The sequence below is a fragment of the Balaenoptera physalus genome, assembly GCF_965194825.1.
Source record: "Balaenoptera physalus genome assembly, chromosome: 12".
NCBI lineage: Eukaryota > Metazoa > Chordata > Mammalia > Artiodactyla > Balaenopteridae > Balaenoptera > Balaenoptera physalus.
Genome location: NC_138897.1, coordinates 69,844,396 through 69,859,366, shown reverse-complemented (window position 1 = coordinate 69,859,366; position 14,971 = coordinate 69,844,396). Strand labels below are relative to the sequence as shown.

At 55.5% G+C, this 14,971-nt stretch overlaps 1 protein-coding gene across 1 annotated transcript; it reads right to left on the bottom strand.

Moving 5' to 3' along the window:
- Nucleotides 1–47: 47 nt before the first annotated feature.
- On the bottom strand, nucleotides 48–7,631 carry GSC2 (goosecoid homeobox 2). Its single transcript, XM_082417138.1, has 3 exons — nucleotides 4,125–7,631; nucleotides 3,770–4,023; nucleotides 48–3,251 (listed from the first exon to the last, which is right to left on the bottom strand). The coding sequence occupies exons 1-3, from the start codon at nucleotides 4,465–4,467 to the stop codon at nucleotides 3,147–3,149; spliced, it is 702 nt and encodes a 233-aa protein (XP_082273264.1). The 5' UTR covers nucleotides 4,468–7,631; the 3' UTR covers nucleotides 48–3,146.
- Nucleotides 7,632–14,971: the final 7,340 nt, after the last annotated feature.

Here is a 14,971-nt window from a genome sequence, read left to right as displayed (position 1 = left end):
CGGGGCGCTCCAGCTGCGCAAGCGCCTGAAACAGCCCTACCAATGGGGTAGCCGCGCGTTTCGAAGGCCGGCCCGCGCTCCGTGCTGACGTCACCATGAGCCCTGAGCTTTATGGGAGTTGTAGTCTTCGTCCCGCCCCGCTCTGGTCTTTAGTATCTGGGCTGTGGGAGCCACGGGGCGCTGCGGTAGGGGCTAGGGGCGTGTTGCTCCCGCTAGTCGTGAAAAATTACAGCAATACGGAATTGGAAGGCCTTGGACTTCTAATTTCTCGCAAATAATCAATATACGCTTCTATGTTATTTAAAAAAATACGCTTCCGGAATTTTGGTTATGTATGAGTTTCAAACTTTTTATTCAAAGTTTATGCAAGAAAAGAAATGTCTGGTGCCTAAGTGCCAGAGTTGGCTTCCCAGAAGGCTAATCCTCATTGAAATGGACAAGAAAATTGTCTAAGCATTTCTCAGGGAAGATCATTTCTTCCCAAAAGGTTGTAAATTATGTCAAACAATTTCTGCCCCAGAACGATTCAGTACAATTCAGTGGGGACTCCATGGTATAATTCCTCCCCTTGTGGAGCTGAGAGTTGAATGCAGAAGACAGACACTAATCAGATCATCCCACAAACAAGCATAACACAGCAGCGGGCAGGTGCAAAAAAAAAGAATCCTACCTAGGGGGAATCCTACCCAAGTGGCATCTTACCTAGGGGGCATCCTACCTAGGGGGCATCCTACCTAGGGGGCATCCTACCCAGCAGACCTCCTACCTAGGTGGTAGCCTACCTAGGGGACAGCCTACCTAGGGGGCAGTCAGGGAAAGTTCCCCAGGAAGGAAGTGGTTGCAGATCCAAAGGATGAACAGGCATTGACCAGGTGGAGGGGGAGAGCATGTGCAAAGTTCCAGTGGGAGGAGACCTTTGGATACACAAAGTGCAAGGAGCAGTGGGGTGGGAGCTGACGCCAGAGGGGCAGGGCCAGGCTGCACGGGGCTCGTGGGTCATGGGTCATGGGTCACAGCGAGGAGTTTTGTCTTTGTTCTGGGAGCAGTGGGAGCCCTGGGAGTGCTGTAGGCAAGGGAGAGGCATGTTCAGAGTTGCACCCTGACTTTTATGGAGAATGAATCACAGACGAACTAGAGTAGGTACAGGTGGACCAGTTGGAGGCAGCTGCAACGGTCAAGGTGAGAGATGGCAGCGATTTTCATCAGGCTGGTGCAGTCGAAGCTGGGGAGAAGGCAGATTCTGGGATTGTTTGGGGAGGTAAAATCGACTTGCCGTTGGCCTGGGTTTGGTGGGTGAGGGAGAAGAGGGGTCAGGGCGCCTGCCCCTAGCTCTCTGGCTCACGTGCCGGGGAGGCACAGGGAAAGATCCTGCCATGGACAAGGTGACCTAGAGGAGCCCTGGGCTTCCAGGTGGAGTCATCAAAGGGACAGCTGGACATAACTGCCTAGCACAGGGGAGAGGCCTGGGCTGGGATGTAAATGTGAGACGGAGATGGGACTCAAGCCTGAGGGTGGATGAGATAAACCAGGGTGAGAATGGATATGAGAGGGGAGAGTCTGGGCTTGGCCCAAGGACACCTGTGTTACAGGCAGCTGCGGGGCGAGCCTGCCCAAGATAGCTGGAGAGGAGGGAAAAGCCAGGAGGGCAGCATAACTACTGGTGCCTTGAAAGCAGAGCACTGATCATGGGTGCCCCACACCACGACATAAAGCCACTCAGCCAACGAGGGCGAACTTTCTGGGACCAGGGGGATGAGGGTGTCCCAGCCGTGGGGAAGCTCCACAGGCAGGCTGTGCCATCTCCAGGGATACGGCCAGGATTCAGGAAAATGGGCTCTGTGACAGCAGGAAGTGTGCATCCTGGAGGGTGAGCGAGAGCTGCTGTCCTGCCCAGGGACCCCTCGCAATCTGTGTTCTCTGAGCTGACCTGCCTCAGAGAGTTCTGCCCAGGAGCTGCCCTGGCTTCTGCACCTTTTGTGGAGGAACTGTGTCTCGTGCCAGATACCCACCCGCATCCCTCCAGGACCTGTGAGGAGGCAGAACAAAGTCCCCACGCCAGGTGAGGGGGGTGTTAGGTGCCTCGCGCCCACCATACAGGCCAACTTGGGGAACTGAGGCCTTGTTTTCATGCTGTCCTTCTTGCTGGGGCCAGGATGATGGAGGGGACAGCATTTTCCAAGGCAGTGGAGGGGGGGATTCTCCCAATTGAACCTGGTCCCGCCCCACAGGGTGGCAGAGATTGGCTGCTGTGAGGGAGGCAGACACTCCTGCATGGAAACCCCAGAGCGAGGAAACCAAGGACCCCCACCCAAGAAGCAGCTCCTAGAGGCCAGTGCAGGGTGCCGGGCCACGATCTGTGGGGCAGTCTGCTCTGCTGGGCCCACCCTGGCACAGGGACGGAGGACTCACCGGGCTGTGACAATCCGGCCCCCCACTCCCTGGGAAGGAGAGGAGGGGCAGGTCCCGGCTGGGTGTGGAGTGGAGCCACGGAGGACTTCAAGTCTGGACTGCTTTCTCAGAGCTTGTAGTAGCTTGTTTATTTCTCAGTAGCCACACAAGACTCACAAGATTGAGCAGCGGGAACGGGACTTCTGGAGATGACCTCACCCAGCCTTATTCAGCGGGTCAGGACGCCCAGGCCCCTGGCACCAGCCCCAGGACGCAGAGACCCCACCCGCCCAGCCTCTGGAGGGTTCTAGGCCAGTCAAGGGGGCTGCATCCCTGCTGAGATGACTGAGGCCAGCAGGAAGTGGGTGGGGAGGAGGACGCTGGGTGTCACTGTTGACAAGGGGTGGCTCCTGTCCTGGGGTGGCTTGGTGCCTCCTGGGGTGTGGTGGGGGGTTGAGGAAGTTGATCTGCTCTGTGCCCCGCATCCCACCCCCTAGTCTCCCCGGCCCTCCTGCCCACTCGCCCTTGGAAGGGAAGGCGCATGGAGCACGGAGCATAGGTGCGCTCTCCTTCCGCGGGGCGGGTGGCGCGGGGACACACGCAGAGGGGCTCCCGCGTTGAGCTCCAGGACGCAGGCAACTGGGCAGACACCAGGTTAGAGGCTGGCGTCCTCTCCCAACTCCTATTAGGGTAGGTCTGTCCTCTCCCTGAGCCGGCCCCAGAGGGTGCCACCGAGCCCAGGAGTAACTCTGCACCCGTCAGCAGCTCTCCTTCGGGGGCTTCTTGGCTCCCGGCAGGAGCCTCGCGGACGCCGATGCGCGCTTCTGGTGTCGCCACTTGGCCCGGCGGTTCTTGAACCAGACCTGAGGAGGAGGAGGGGCGCTCAGGCAGGCCCAGCCCCGGACCCGCGTCCCGCGCGGTTCCCAAGTGGACCGGCCGGGGCTTCGGGACGGACGTGGGCTGCGGGGCCGGCCCCGCGCAGCGGCTGCGCCACCGTCCCTCATCCACTGCCGATGGAGACCGGGGCTCGGGCCGCGGGACCGGGACCCCTTTCCCACCGGGAGCGTTCTCCCCCCCCCGCCCCTTCCCACCGCCGCCTCCGTCCGGTGGCGCCCGGGACGCCCCTTCAACAGCTTCGCGCTCTTCCGAGTTCCCCAAATTCCGGAACAGAAACGCGCGCCTCGTTTGTCATGGGCGGGGGGTGGGGGGTTAAAACTAAGGAAAAGAAAACGAGCCCGACCTCTGCTCCAGCCCGTGCTCTTCCTCCCGCGCCATCCCCAGGCGCCGCTGCCCGGGACCCACCCGGCGCCCCTGCTTTCCCGGGTCCTGTGCGCCTCCGCCCGCCACGCGGGACCGGCTCTTCAAGGCTGCAGGCACCCACCTCCACGCGCTCCTCGCGCAAGCGAATGCGGCCGGCCAGGCGCTCGCGCGTGCCCACGTCGGGGTACTGGTTTTGCACGAAGAGCGCTTCCAGCGCCTGCAGCTGCTCCTCGCTGAAGATGGTGCGGTGGCGCCGCGTGCGCCGCTGTGGGCCAGGGCCGCCCGCGTCGGGCGGCGCCCCGGAGCCCCCGGTGGGTGCGGCCAAGGGCAAGGGCGCCGCGGGCCCCAGCCTCAGCGGCCACGGCAGCCGCGCGCCTGCGGGACGAGGGCGCGGTGAGGCGCGGGCTGGGGGCCGGGCTCCGCTCCCCCCCGCGCCGCCCCGGGTCCCCCAGCTCCCGCGCCCCGCGCCCACTCACCCAGGCCGGCGGCCGGCTCCGGGGACCCGCGGGGCGCCGCGCGGGGGCCGCAGCAGCAGCAGCAGGCGCAGGGCACGGCCTCGGGCGCCCCAGGCTGCCCCGGCTCCGCGGGGCTCTGGCGGCCGGCGGCCGGCGGCCGGCGGGCGGCCCGGGCCGGGGGGCTGCTCTCGGGCAGGCCGGAGAGGATGTGTTCGATGGAGAAGGGGCAGGGCCGCCCGGGACCCCTGCGGCCCGTCGCGCCCCGCGCCGCCGCCATTCCTCCCGCCCGCCGCCGCCGCCGCCGCCGCCGCGGGAATATATCCGTCGGGGGGGCGCGCCGTAATCCCCGAGCCGGGCGCCGCATCCACGCGGGTTAATCCCGCCGCGCGGCCAGGAGCGTGCTAATCCCCGGCGGCGGCGGAGGCGGGCGGGAGCGGTCGCAGGAAGCCCTGCGCCGCGAGTCCATGCCCCCGACTCGCAGGGCTGGCAGACGCGCGCAGGGCCGCCTCCACTGCCCGCCGGCCCGCCTCCACTGCCCGCCGCCCCTGGTCCAACACTGCGGCGGGGGCAAGGCCTCGAGGACGCCCGGACCACGGCAGCCCCTGGGCGCGGGGCCGCCTCCTGGCCCAACTCCTGGGTGCCCCGGTCCTGTAGCCACCGCGGCCAGGTCTGGTTCCTTGTCCCCTTCGGGGACCTACCAGGCGGAGGAGCAAGTCTGGAGAACCGCCCTCACCCCAGACTGCACAGTCTTCTGGCCCCCAAACTCCTGAGCTTCAACCTCAAATGGGGCGCAATACCCTCGGCAACCCCGCGGTCCCACCGCACTTCGGCCCAAATTCCCCCGCACCCTCCACACACATACTTAGGAGCCCGGGTCTCAACCTCGTGGAGGAAACGGGGGTGCGGGCGGGAAGCTATCTCTGCTCATCACCAAACCCGCAGTCCCACTGCCCTGGGCCCCCAGTTCTTTGTCTTTTCTCCTGGGCCCCATCGGAGGCCTCACTTATGTGCTCTGGGGAAACTTATCATCTGCTTTCCGGTACTTCCCAGAATCCACCCCAAACCATTACCACCCCCTCCCCACCCTCATCGCAGCCATTCTTCTCAGGAGTTGACTCCTGTGTCCACACCCCCACTCCTCAGCTCCGTCCACACCATCCCTCCGGGTCATTCTGCCCAACTTTGTCGGTGACCTGCACTTTGCCAATTCCAGGAAGACCGTTTCATCCTCATCTAAGCAGTGTCGGACAGCTGGCCAGGACTTCTGCTGAAGGCCTTCTCTGGACCTCTGAAAAGTTACTGTGTGGCTCAAAGGACAGAGCAGCAGACGGCCTGGCTTCTGCCCCAGCTGTCACTTCCTGGCTGTGGGATAGGTTCCTTCACCACCACCACCCCCCGCCGTGCCTCAGTTTCCCAATCTATAAACTGGCATAATAATAGCGACCTAACTCTCAGGTGCTTGGAGGGCTCAACCAGTTACTGTGTGCGAGGTTAGAATCCCGCTGGGCAGGGGCCTCCATGAATGGCAGGTACCATTAGGGGGGCAACACACGGTCTCATGCTTCTCCTCCCACCTCACACACCCTTCCTCAGGCTCCCTTGCTGACTCCACTCTGGTGTCAGTGAGGACTCTGGACTTCAAGTGACAGAACCTGCTGACTCAACTGTCATAAGAGTCCTGACACCGGCTGCCCAGGATCTGTTAATCTGGAAGCTCTGTGAAGGAGCCACCACCTCTGTGAGTGGGCCACCTCATGGTTGCAAGATGGCTGCCACTGCCCCAGAGCTCCCATCTCTTCCCACGGGTCCCTTTGGGTGACTCTGGAAACCTCTCCCAGCCAACTTCCCTCGCAGAGCCATGTGCTCACCATTAGATCAGAGAGGCACCTGGGGGTCGACTACCCATCGAAGTCAGTTCCTCAAGGATGGGGGCTACAGGGTCAGTGGTCATAAAGGCTGGGCCCTGGCTGTTCCTTTATCCCTCCCCACTTCTGAAGCTTCAGACACCACCTCTGTGCCAAAGACTCCCCAGCTGATACATCCAGCCTGACTTCTCCCTCTGCTCCAGGCTCTCATCTCCCTAAGTACCTGCTCCATGTCCCATTTCAGCCACCAATGAACATCTCCCAGTCACCATGCCTGGGGCAGACTCAAGATCTCAAAATCCATCCCTTGCTTGGTATTCCCCACCTTGATAAATGGGTTGCCTACCCACCTATCCACCTTGGTAGATGCGCCATCTCTCCACCTGTCCACCTTTGCATACACCCTATGTCTCCACCAGTCCACCTTGATAAGCGGCCCACCGTGATGCATTTCAAAGATGTCAGCAAATCCTTTGACACTCCTCCCTTCAGGAGGTGAAATCTAATCCCCTCTCCTTGAACGTGGGCTGGCTTAGTGACTCACTTCTAACCACTAGGAGGCAGCAGAAGTGACACTGTGATTTCTGAGGCCAGGTCTTACAGCTGGGTGACACAGCTTCTCTCTCTCATCTTGGGATGCTTGTTCTCCGAGCTCAGCCACCACGCTGCGAGGAGGCACCTGCAGCCACAAGGAGAGGACATGGAGAGCAGTTCTCGCCAGCAGCTCCAGCTGAAGGACCAGCCAACAGCCAGTATGGAGCACCGCCAAGGGGTGAGTCAGTCAGCCTTCCGGTGGCTTCTGTCCCAGCCACCATCGACTGCAATCGCAGGAGAGGGAAAGTGAGAACGGCGAGAGGCAACAATAGGAGGTGACTGTGGTGTCCTCAGCACTGAGTGTGAGGTGGCTATCATGGGCTCTAGGTAACCAGACAGGTCCTGGTACTGGAATGCAATGCTGCAGATACAAACCCTAAACCATGGGCACTGGCTTTGTGACCAGGCAGTGGGGGGTGGGGGGAGTGGGAAGGACCCTGCTGAGACTGACGGTGGGTCTTAGGGAAGGTGAGGAGAATGTACTGGAAGATGGAGGGAAGGAGACCCTTGTTGTGGAGTGGCAAGAAGTTTAGCAATATTGTCACCTGTCATAGAACAGGAAACAGGAAATGTACCTGGTGAGGCAGATGATGTAGCTACGGAGATGCCCAGCGGGGGTGTTGAAGGAGCTGCCTGGCTTCCTCTAGCTCCCTACAGAGGAAGGAGAAAGAGATGTTCAAAACAAAGCAGCCAGAGTTAGATTTACACCTACCGCATGTATCAGCAATTCTGTCCCTGGGATTCACCCTGGAGAAATGAAAACTTGTGCTCACACAAGACGCTGCCCATGAATGTTTAGAGCAGCTCTAGTCATTATCAACAAAGCTGGGAAACAACTCAGACGCTCATCAGCTGGTGAATGGATGAACACGCTGGAGTCCGGGGTCCATGCACACCAGGGAGAAGCCCAGAGTGACAGCGACACGCGCAACAACACGGATGGACCTCACACACATCGTATTTAGTAAAGAACAACTTTCAAAAGGCTACATACTGTGTGACTCCATGTATTGGACACTTTGAAAAAGGCGACATTGGAGTGATGGCAATGTAATCAGTGTTTGTGGTGGGGGAGCATCCGAGGGAGTGGGGGTGGGTGCTGAGGGGAGGCTGGTTCCACTCTAGCCCAGGGGGTCTGGGGCCCCCTTGATTGAGGTCGGGGTGCACAGCCTTCCCGGGCAAGGCAGCTCCCACCAGTGATGCTCCAGGGAAGGGGCAGCTGCAAGTCACCAGCTCACACCGCTGGGGCACTTCCTGCAGCCCTGCTGCCCTCAGCCCACCCACTCTCACGTTAAGTGCACTGAAGTCAACCTCCACAGGATTCTGGTTGGGCACATTTTCTGGATGTAAGTGGGAGAGGAAGGCTAGTGGGACAGGCTGCGGCTGCCATGGTCCCAAGGCTGTAACCTGGCGCCATCCCCCTCTCCTTATCAGATATATAATGTACAAATATTTTCTCCGATTCTGTAGGTGGTCTCTCACTTTTTTTTAAAATTAATTAATTAATTTATTTTTGGCTCCATTGGGTCTTCGTTGCGGTGTGCGGGCTTCTTGTTGTGGTGGCTTCTCTTTGTTGCAGAGCACGGGCTCTAGGCACGCAGGCTTCAGTAGTTGTGGCACGCGGGCTCTAGAGCGCAGGCTCAGTAGTTGTGGCGCACGGGCTTCGTTGCTCCGCGGCATGTGGGATCTTCCCAGACCAGGGCTCGAACCCGCGTCGCCTGCATTGGCAAGCTGATTCTTAACCATTGTGCCACCAGGGAAGTCCGGTTTCTCACTTTCTTGATGGTGTCTTCTGAAGCACAAGATTTTAAGATTTTGAATAAGTTGAATTGTTTTCTTTGTTTGCTTATACTTCTGGTGTCATTTCTAAGAAGACATTGCCAAATCCAAGATCATGAAGATTAACCCTGATGTTTTACAGTTTTATAAACTATAAGTTTTCTAGTTTTAGCTCTTACATTGATCCATTTTGAGTTAACTTTTATGTATGATGTTAGGTGAGGATCCAATGTCATTCTTCTGCATTTGGATATCCAGTTGTCCCAGTCCCATCTGTTGAAAAGATTATTCTTTCCCTCGTTGAATTGTTCCCCATCCCCCAGTTGCAAATCAATTGACCATAAATGTGAGGACTTACTCCTGGATTCTGAATTCTGCTCCATCGATCTATACATTTATCCTTACTGTCTTGATTACTGTAGCTTTGCAGTCAGTTTTGAGATTGGGAAGTGTGAGCTCTCCAACTTTGTTCTTTTTTTCAACATTGATTTGGCTATTATGGTTCCCACAAACTTTCATGTGAATTTTAGGACCAGCTTATCAGTTTATTTGAAGAGACCAGGTGGAATTTTGATAGAGATTACATTGCATCTGTAGATCCATTTGGGGAGCCCTGCCATGTTAACAACATTAACTCTTCCAATCCATGAACATAGGATGTCTTCCATTTATTGAGATCATCTATAATTTCTTTCAGTAATGTTTGTAATTTTCAGAGTATACATTTTTTACTTCTTTAATTTATTCTTCGGTATTTTGTTCCTTTTGATGCTATTATAAATGGAATGGTTTTCTTAATTTCATTTTCAGATTGCTCACTGCAAGTGTATAGAAATACAATTGATTCTGTACACTGATCTTGTATCTTGCAACCTGCTGGATTTGTTTATTAATTCTAATAGTTTTTTGTGGATTCTAAAGGTTTTCTATATACAGGGTAATGTCATTTGTGAACAGAGATCTTTACTTTTTCCTTTACAACACTGGTGCCTTCTGCTTCATTTTCCTAAGAAGTTCCCTGGCTAGAACCTCCAATAAATCACCGAACAGCAGTGGTGAGAGTGGGCACTCTCATGTTGTTCCTGCTCTTAGAGGGAAAGGATTCAGTCTTCCTCATAATGTATCATGTTAGCTGTGGATTTTTTAAATAGATGCCCTTTATCAGGTGGAGGAAGTTCCCTTCTTCTTCTTCTTTTTTTTTTATAATGTAGAATAACATTTCTTTTTTTTAAAAAAATAAATTTATTTATTTATTTATTTTTGGCTGTGTTGGGTCTTCGTTTCTGTGTGAGGGCTTTCTCCAGTTGCGGCGAGCGGGGGCCGCTCTTCATCGCGGTGCGCGGGCCTATCACTGTCGCGGCCTCTCCCGTTGCGGAGCACAGGCTCCAGACGCGCAGGCTCAGTAGTTGTGGCTCACAGGCTTAGTTGCTCCGCGGCATGTAGGATCTTCCCAGACCAGGGCTCGAACCCGTGTCCCCTGCATTGGCAGGCGGATTCTTAACCACTGCACCACCAGGGAAGCCCAGAAGTTCCCTTCTATTTCAAGTTTGTTGAGTGTTTTATTAGAAAGAAGTGTTGTACAATCCATCTGGTTTTTTCAGGAGCTAGACTAATGAACTAAATCATGGGTTTGCTAGATACCACCACCTGCATCCTTTAAGTCTTTAGCCATGACATTCGACTCTGCTATTCTTCCTAAGAGGAAGCATTGTTTTTCATCTTGGTAGGGGGCAGTTCAGGAGCTCTCACTTACAAAATAGGTCTTACTCTAAAGATCAGAAACCACTGCGGAAGTTCTGCCAAATGTTACATATGTCTATTCCAATTATGCATTCAGAAACTGGAGAATAGCCAGTGGGTAGGTTAGGAGCCCCCCGGGGTCCCCTGTGAGATGGAGTTGGGTCAGTACTCCATTTATCGCCTGCCCTCTCTATACTCCCAATCCAATGGAGAGGCCATGACAGCACACTGGGTCCCAGGGACCAGTGTTAACATGGAGCCTGTATCCAACGGCTCTGAGATGGCCTGGGTTTTCCTCTTCTCCAGCATAAAATTACCTGAGGAAAGGGACATAACGTACCTTTGCAGAGGATTAGGGGCATCAAGCCTACAAACACTCTCCACAGTGTTGCCGGATCCTTCCTCACAGGAGGAGACTTCAGCAGACGAGGTCTGCATCTGAGAACTGGCTGGAAATTGAGCAAGGGATCGTGACACTCCTTTGGGTCTGGTGATTTCAGTCTTTTGCTCTTCTATTATTTTGTTTTTTAATGTGGTAAAAAATACATAGCATAGAATTTACCGTTTTAACCATGTTTAAGTGTACATTCACAATGTTGTAAATCATCATCACTATCATTTCAAGAACTTTCCCATCATCCCAAACAGAAACCCTGTACCCATTAAATGCTAGCTCCCCATTTCCTCCTACCCTCAGCCCCTGACAACCAGGGGTTATGGCTGAGTACCATTGCATGTATACATCACAGTTTAAAATCCATTCATCCGTCAGTGGACATTCGGGTTGTTCCTACCTTCTGACTATTGTGCATAGTGCTGCTGTGAACATGGGTGTACAAGTATCTGCTCGAGTCCCTGCTTTCACTTATTTAGGGTAGATACTTAGGAATGGAATTGCTGGATCGCATGATAATTGTATGTATAACTTTTGAGAAACTGCCAAACTGTTTTCCATAGCGGCAGTACCATCTTACATTCCCACCAGCAAAGCACAAGAATTCCAATCTCTCCACATCTTCACCACGATTTGTTATTTTCCCTTTTTTAAAAAAAAAATTTGTAGTCATCCTAATGGACGTGAAGTGGCAGCTTATGTTTTTGTTTTGTTTGGTATTTTGGCAGCACGCGGGATGGTTCCCCAACCAGGGATCAAACCCAAGCTTCTGCAGTGAAAGCACTGAATCCTAACCATTAGGCCACCAGGGAACTTCCTGGTAGCTTACGGTTTTGATTTACATTTCCCTAGTGACTAGTTATGTTGAGCATCTTTTCATGTGCCTATTGGCCCTTTGTAGAACATATTTTTTTGGGGGAAATACAATCCAACCTTGCTGATTTCATGTATTAATTTATAGACCTCAATTTAATTTTGTATATACTTTAAGGCTTTCTATGTAAATGATGATATCACATGAACATATTATCTGCTAGTGTTACTTCTTCATCTACAATCTTTATGGCTTCCATTCCTTTCTTCCTTTCTTTTTTTCGGCACAGCATGGCTTGCAGGATCTTAGTTCCCCGACCAGGGATTGAACCTGGGCCCCGGCAGTGAAAGTGCTGAGTCCTAAGCACTGGACCGCCAGGGAATTTCCAGGCTTTCATTTCTTTTTCTCGTGTTATTGAAATGTCTAGACCTCCAGTAGAACGTTGAATAAAAATTGAGAAATCAAACATCTTTGCCTTGCTTCCAGTCTTAGAGAGAAACAACTCAGTCCTTAAGCACTAAGTATGATGATAGATGTAGGTCTTTCATAGATGCAGCAAAGGTTATTTTTTTCATAGATGAAGGAAAACCCATCCCTTTGCTTTTCCCAGTTTCTCAAGGGTCATAGCCTGTTCCTCCATCTTCAAAGACGGCAACAGTGGGTCAAGTCTTTCTGACCATTGCATCATTTTGACCTCTTCTGCCCCCTCTTCCACTTTTAAGGGCCCTCATGATTACATTGGACCCACCAGAAATAATCTCCTTATCTCAAGATGATAAACTTAATCACAATTGCAAAGTCTCTTTTGCCATGTAAGGTAACATATTCACAGATTCTGGGACTCAGGATGTAGACATCTTCGAGGGGACCATTATTATGCCTAGCACAGTTCAATCCCTGGTCGGGGAACTAAGATCCCACGTGCCACGCAGCATGGCCAAAACAAACAAACAAACAAACAAATTAAAAAAACAAACAACAAAAAACCAGTATCTAGTAATTTAGATAAGCCTCAAAAGATATTTAAAATGAGTGAGCAGAGTTACACTTCTCTTAACGGTAGAGTCACTTGCTTTGGACTAATCCTCCTATGGATAACAATGATAAACTCTGAACAATATATTTTTTAAAAAACTGAAAACACTGGATATGAACAGGTAGAAACTAGAAGGAGGGTCAACACATGTACCAACACTTAGGACTTCAACATCTCTTTTTGGGGGGACACAACAGAAGCATAGGGGGACTAACCATCCCAGTTGCACACTGAGAGTCCTGCCTCCTGGGAAACTGATGAACAGGGTGACACGGGTGGTCACGCTGGAAGCAGGACAGAGCTGGGTGAGGGGTGGAGTGTTAAGCAACAAGGCATCTGGGTCCGTGGAACCCCCCAGGGAAGTACTGGGGCAGACACAGGCTGCTTCAGATTTCAACTGTCTCGAGGAAGCAGGGACCAGCCTTTTAGTCCCTATGCCGGTCAGTCCTTGTCTGCTGTGTAGGTGGCTCCATCACCCAGGGCAACATTCCAAGGTGGAGGCAGCTGTGCACCATTGCTCGCTAACACTCAAGAGGAGCAGGATGGGTGAGCTGACCACTGAAGGGGTCCACGACACCATCTGCTGGTCCACACCCACACACTGGTCCTCCTTGGTAAACGGCCTGCCTTTTCACCTCGCCACCTAGATAAACAACACCTAGACTTCTGTTCACCGTGGTAAATGCACACCTGCCCACCCAGGTAAGTGGCCCAGCCACCCATGTGCCTCCATGACACCCACCTGCCCTCAGAGCTGCCCAAGCCTCAAACTGCATGCAGTGCTGGACACTCCCCTACTGCCACCCCCAAATCTCACCAGTTCTGCCACCCGCCTCAATGCCAATGCAGATGCCGGCCACCTGGGCCCCCACAACGGCCTTTCTACCTACTCCCGGCTACTCTCCTGGCCTGAGACCCTCCCCAAAGTGAGCCTGCTGTGGTGGCTCAGGTGCGCTCTGCATACAGATCCAATCACAGTGCTCCCCTGCTCCAAACGCTCAGGATGAGGATCAGCCGCCTCATCTCCGTGCTCCCCCAGCCCCTGGACTCTGACACCTCTGTCCACCTGCCCCAGCTGGCCTCTGCCTCCTTCCTCCAGCTGCCCAGGCTCTGGGTCAGCTCCGCCACTGCGCCCAGCTCGCAGCCAACCCAGTGCTCTCAGCCCCATCCTGGGGTTCAGCGTGGCTTCTGCAGAGGGGCCTTCCCTGCGCACCCCACCTGCCCGCTGCCAGGGGTCTTAGGCCCCCTCCCCCTGCACACGCTCCCTCCACAATCCCAGTCGCTCCCGGCTGCCCTCCCTTCTGTTTCCCGGACTAAAGAGCAGACCCAGCTGCTTCCAGGACTGGTCAAAGCTGGTCAGTGCCAAGAGACAGGGGCAGATGGGGGGCAGGGGCTCCGGGGGGTGAGGAGGGGCCAGAGGAGCATCAGGGGCCAAGGGAATGGATCTGCAGGTAAGTCCTGAGGAACCACGGGCTTTGGACAGTCAGAGGCCGGAGCGCAAGGTAGGCCCAGCAAGGTCCAGGGCCGGTTTGGGGGTTAGGTCCCAGCAAGTGCGGAGGTGAGGCCAGAGGGGAGGCGGGGAGCGTGGTTCCTGGGCAGCCAGGGTGGGGGCGGGGAAGGGTCCTGGGCGCAGCTCAGCTCGGGGCTGGGGAAGGCGGACTCAGGATGGAGGTGGGAAGCGGCCCCCACCCTCCCTCTCCCCGCAGCTCCCACCCGGGCTCCCTTTCCCGCCCCCTCCCTGGCGGGACAGGCGAGGCCATCAGGATTCCCCTGATTGCTTTCTTTCATGCCGGTGCCTTTCTCAGCAGCAAACGCCCGCTAATGCCTCCTTTATCACGGAATTAGGGGATTTAGGGCCCTCAGCACAAAGAGGCCCTCGATAGCAGCCGTAATCAAGCGCCAATCGGCCGATCTCGAGCGGGCCTGGGAAGAAAGAGAGCGCGGGGATTAGCGCGGCGGGGCCGAGATAGCATCGCGCGGCCGCGGGCTGAGGCCGCCGGGGAGGGCCGGCTGCGCCGCGGAGAAAGGCCGGCTTAGCCGCTGGGCGCCGGGGATTCTGAAACCATTAGCGGAGATTAGCACGAGGGTTAATCTGCTTTGGCCGCTCAATTGTCAGCGGGACGCGCGCGCAGTGGACCCCTCAGTGGAGCGACCGCGGGACCTCTGCAGTCCAGGCCCCGGGCTGGTCTCGGTTTCCCCAGCGGTGACTGGGCCAAGCCCGGACCCGAGAACCAGAGGAAGGGATGAACCCCTCGGTCCATCAGGCCAACGGGTTACGCGTGCACCTGGCCCAGCAGGTGTGAGTGGAGCCTGGGTCTTGGCTGCAGCCTCCACCTCTGCCAGCCTCTGCGGGAGGTCAGGGCACAGCCCCTGCCTGTCCTCAGGGACCCCTTCCCTTCTCCTGGCCGGCTCCTCCCCATCCTGTTCCCCTCCACACTCCACGTCTGGCTCCGTTCACCCCTTGTGGACTTGGTGCCGGCCTCCCCACTGAGCTCGGGTTCCAAAGCAAGGCACACACCCCTCCCCATCCCACAAGGCCAGGAAGCAGGTCGCAGACCAAGGGGATGCTGTCCAAGGCCAGGGAGGAGCCACTGCTTGCAGACCCTCCATCTCTCCCTTGGAATCCCATCCCAGGGTGTGGACCCC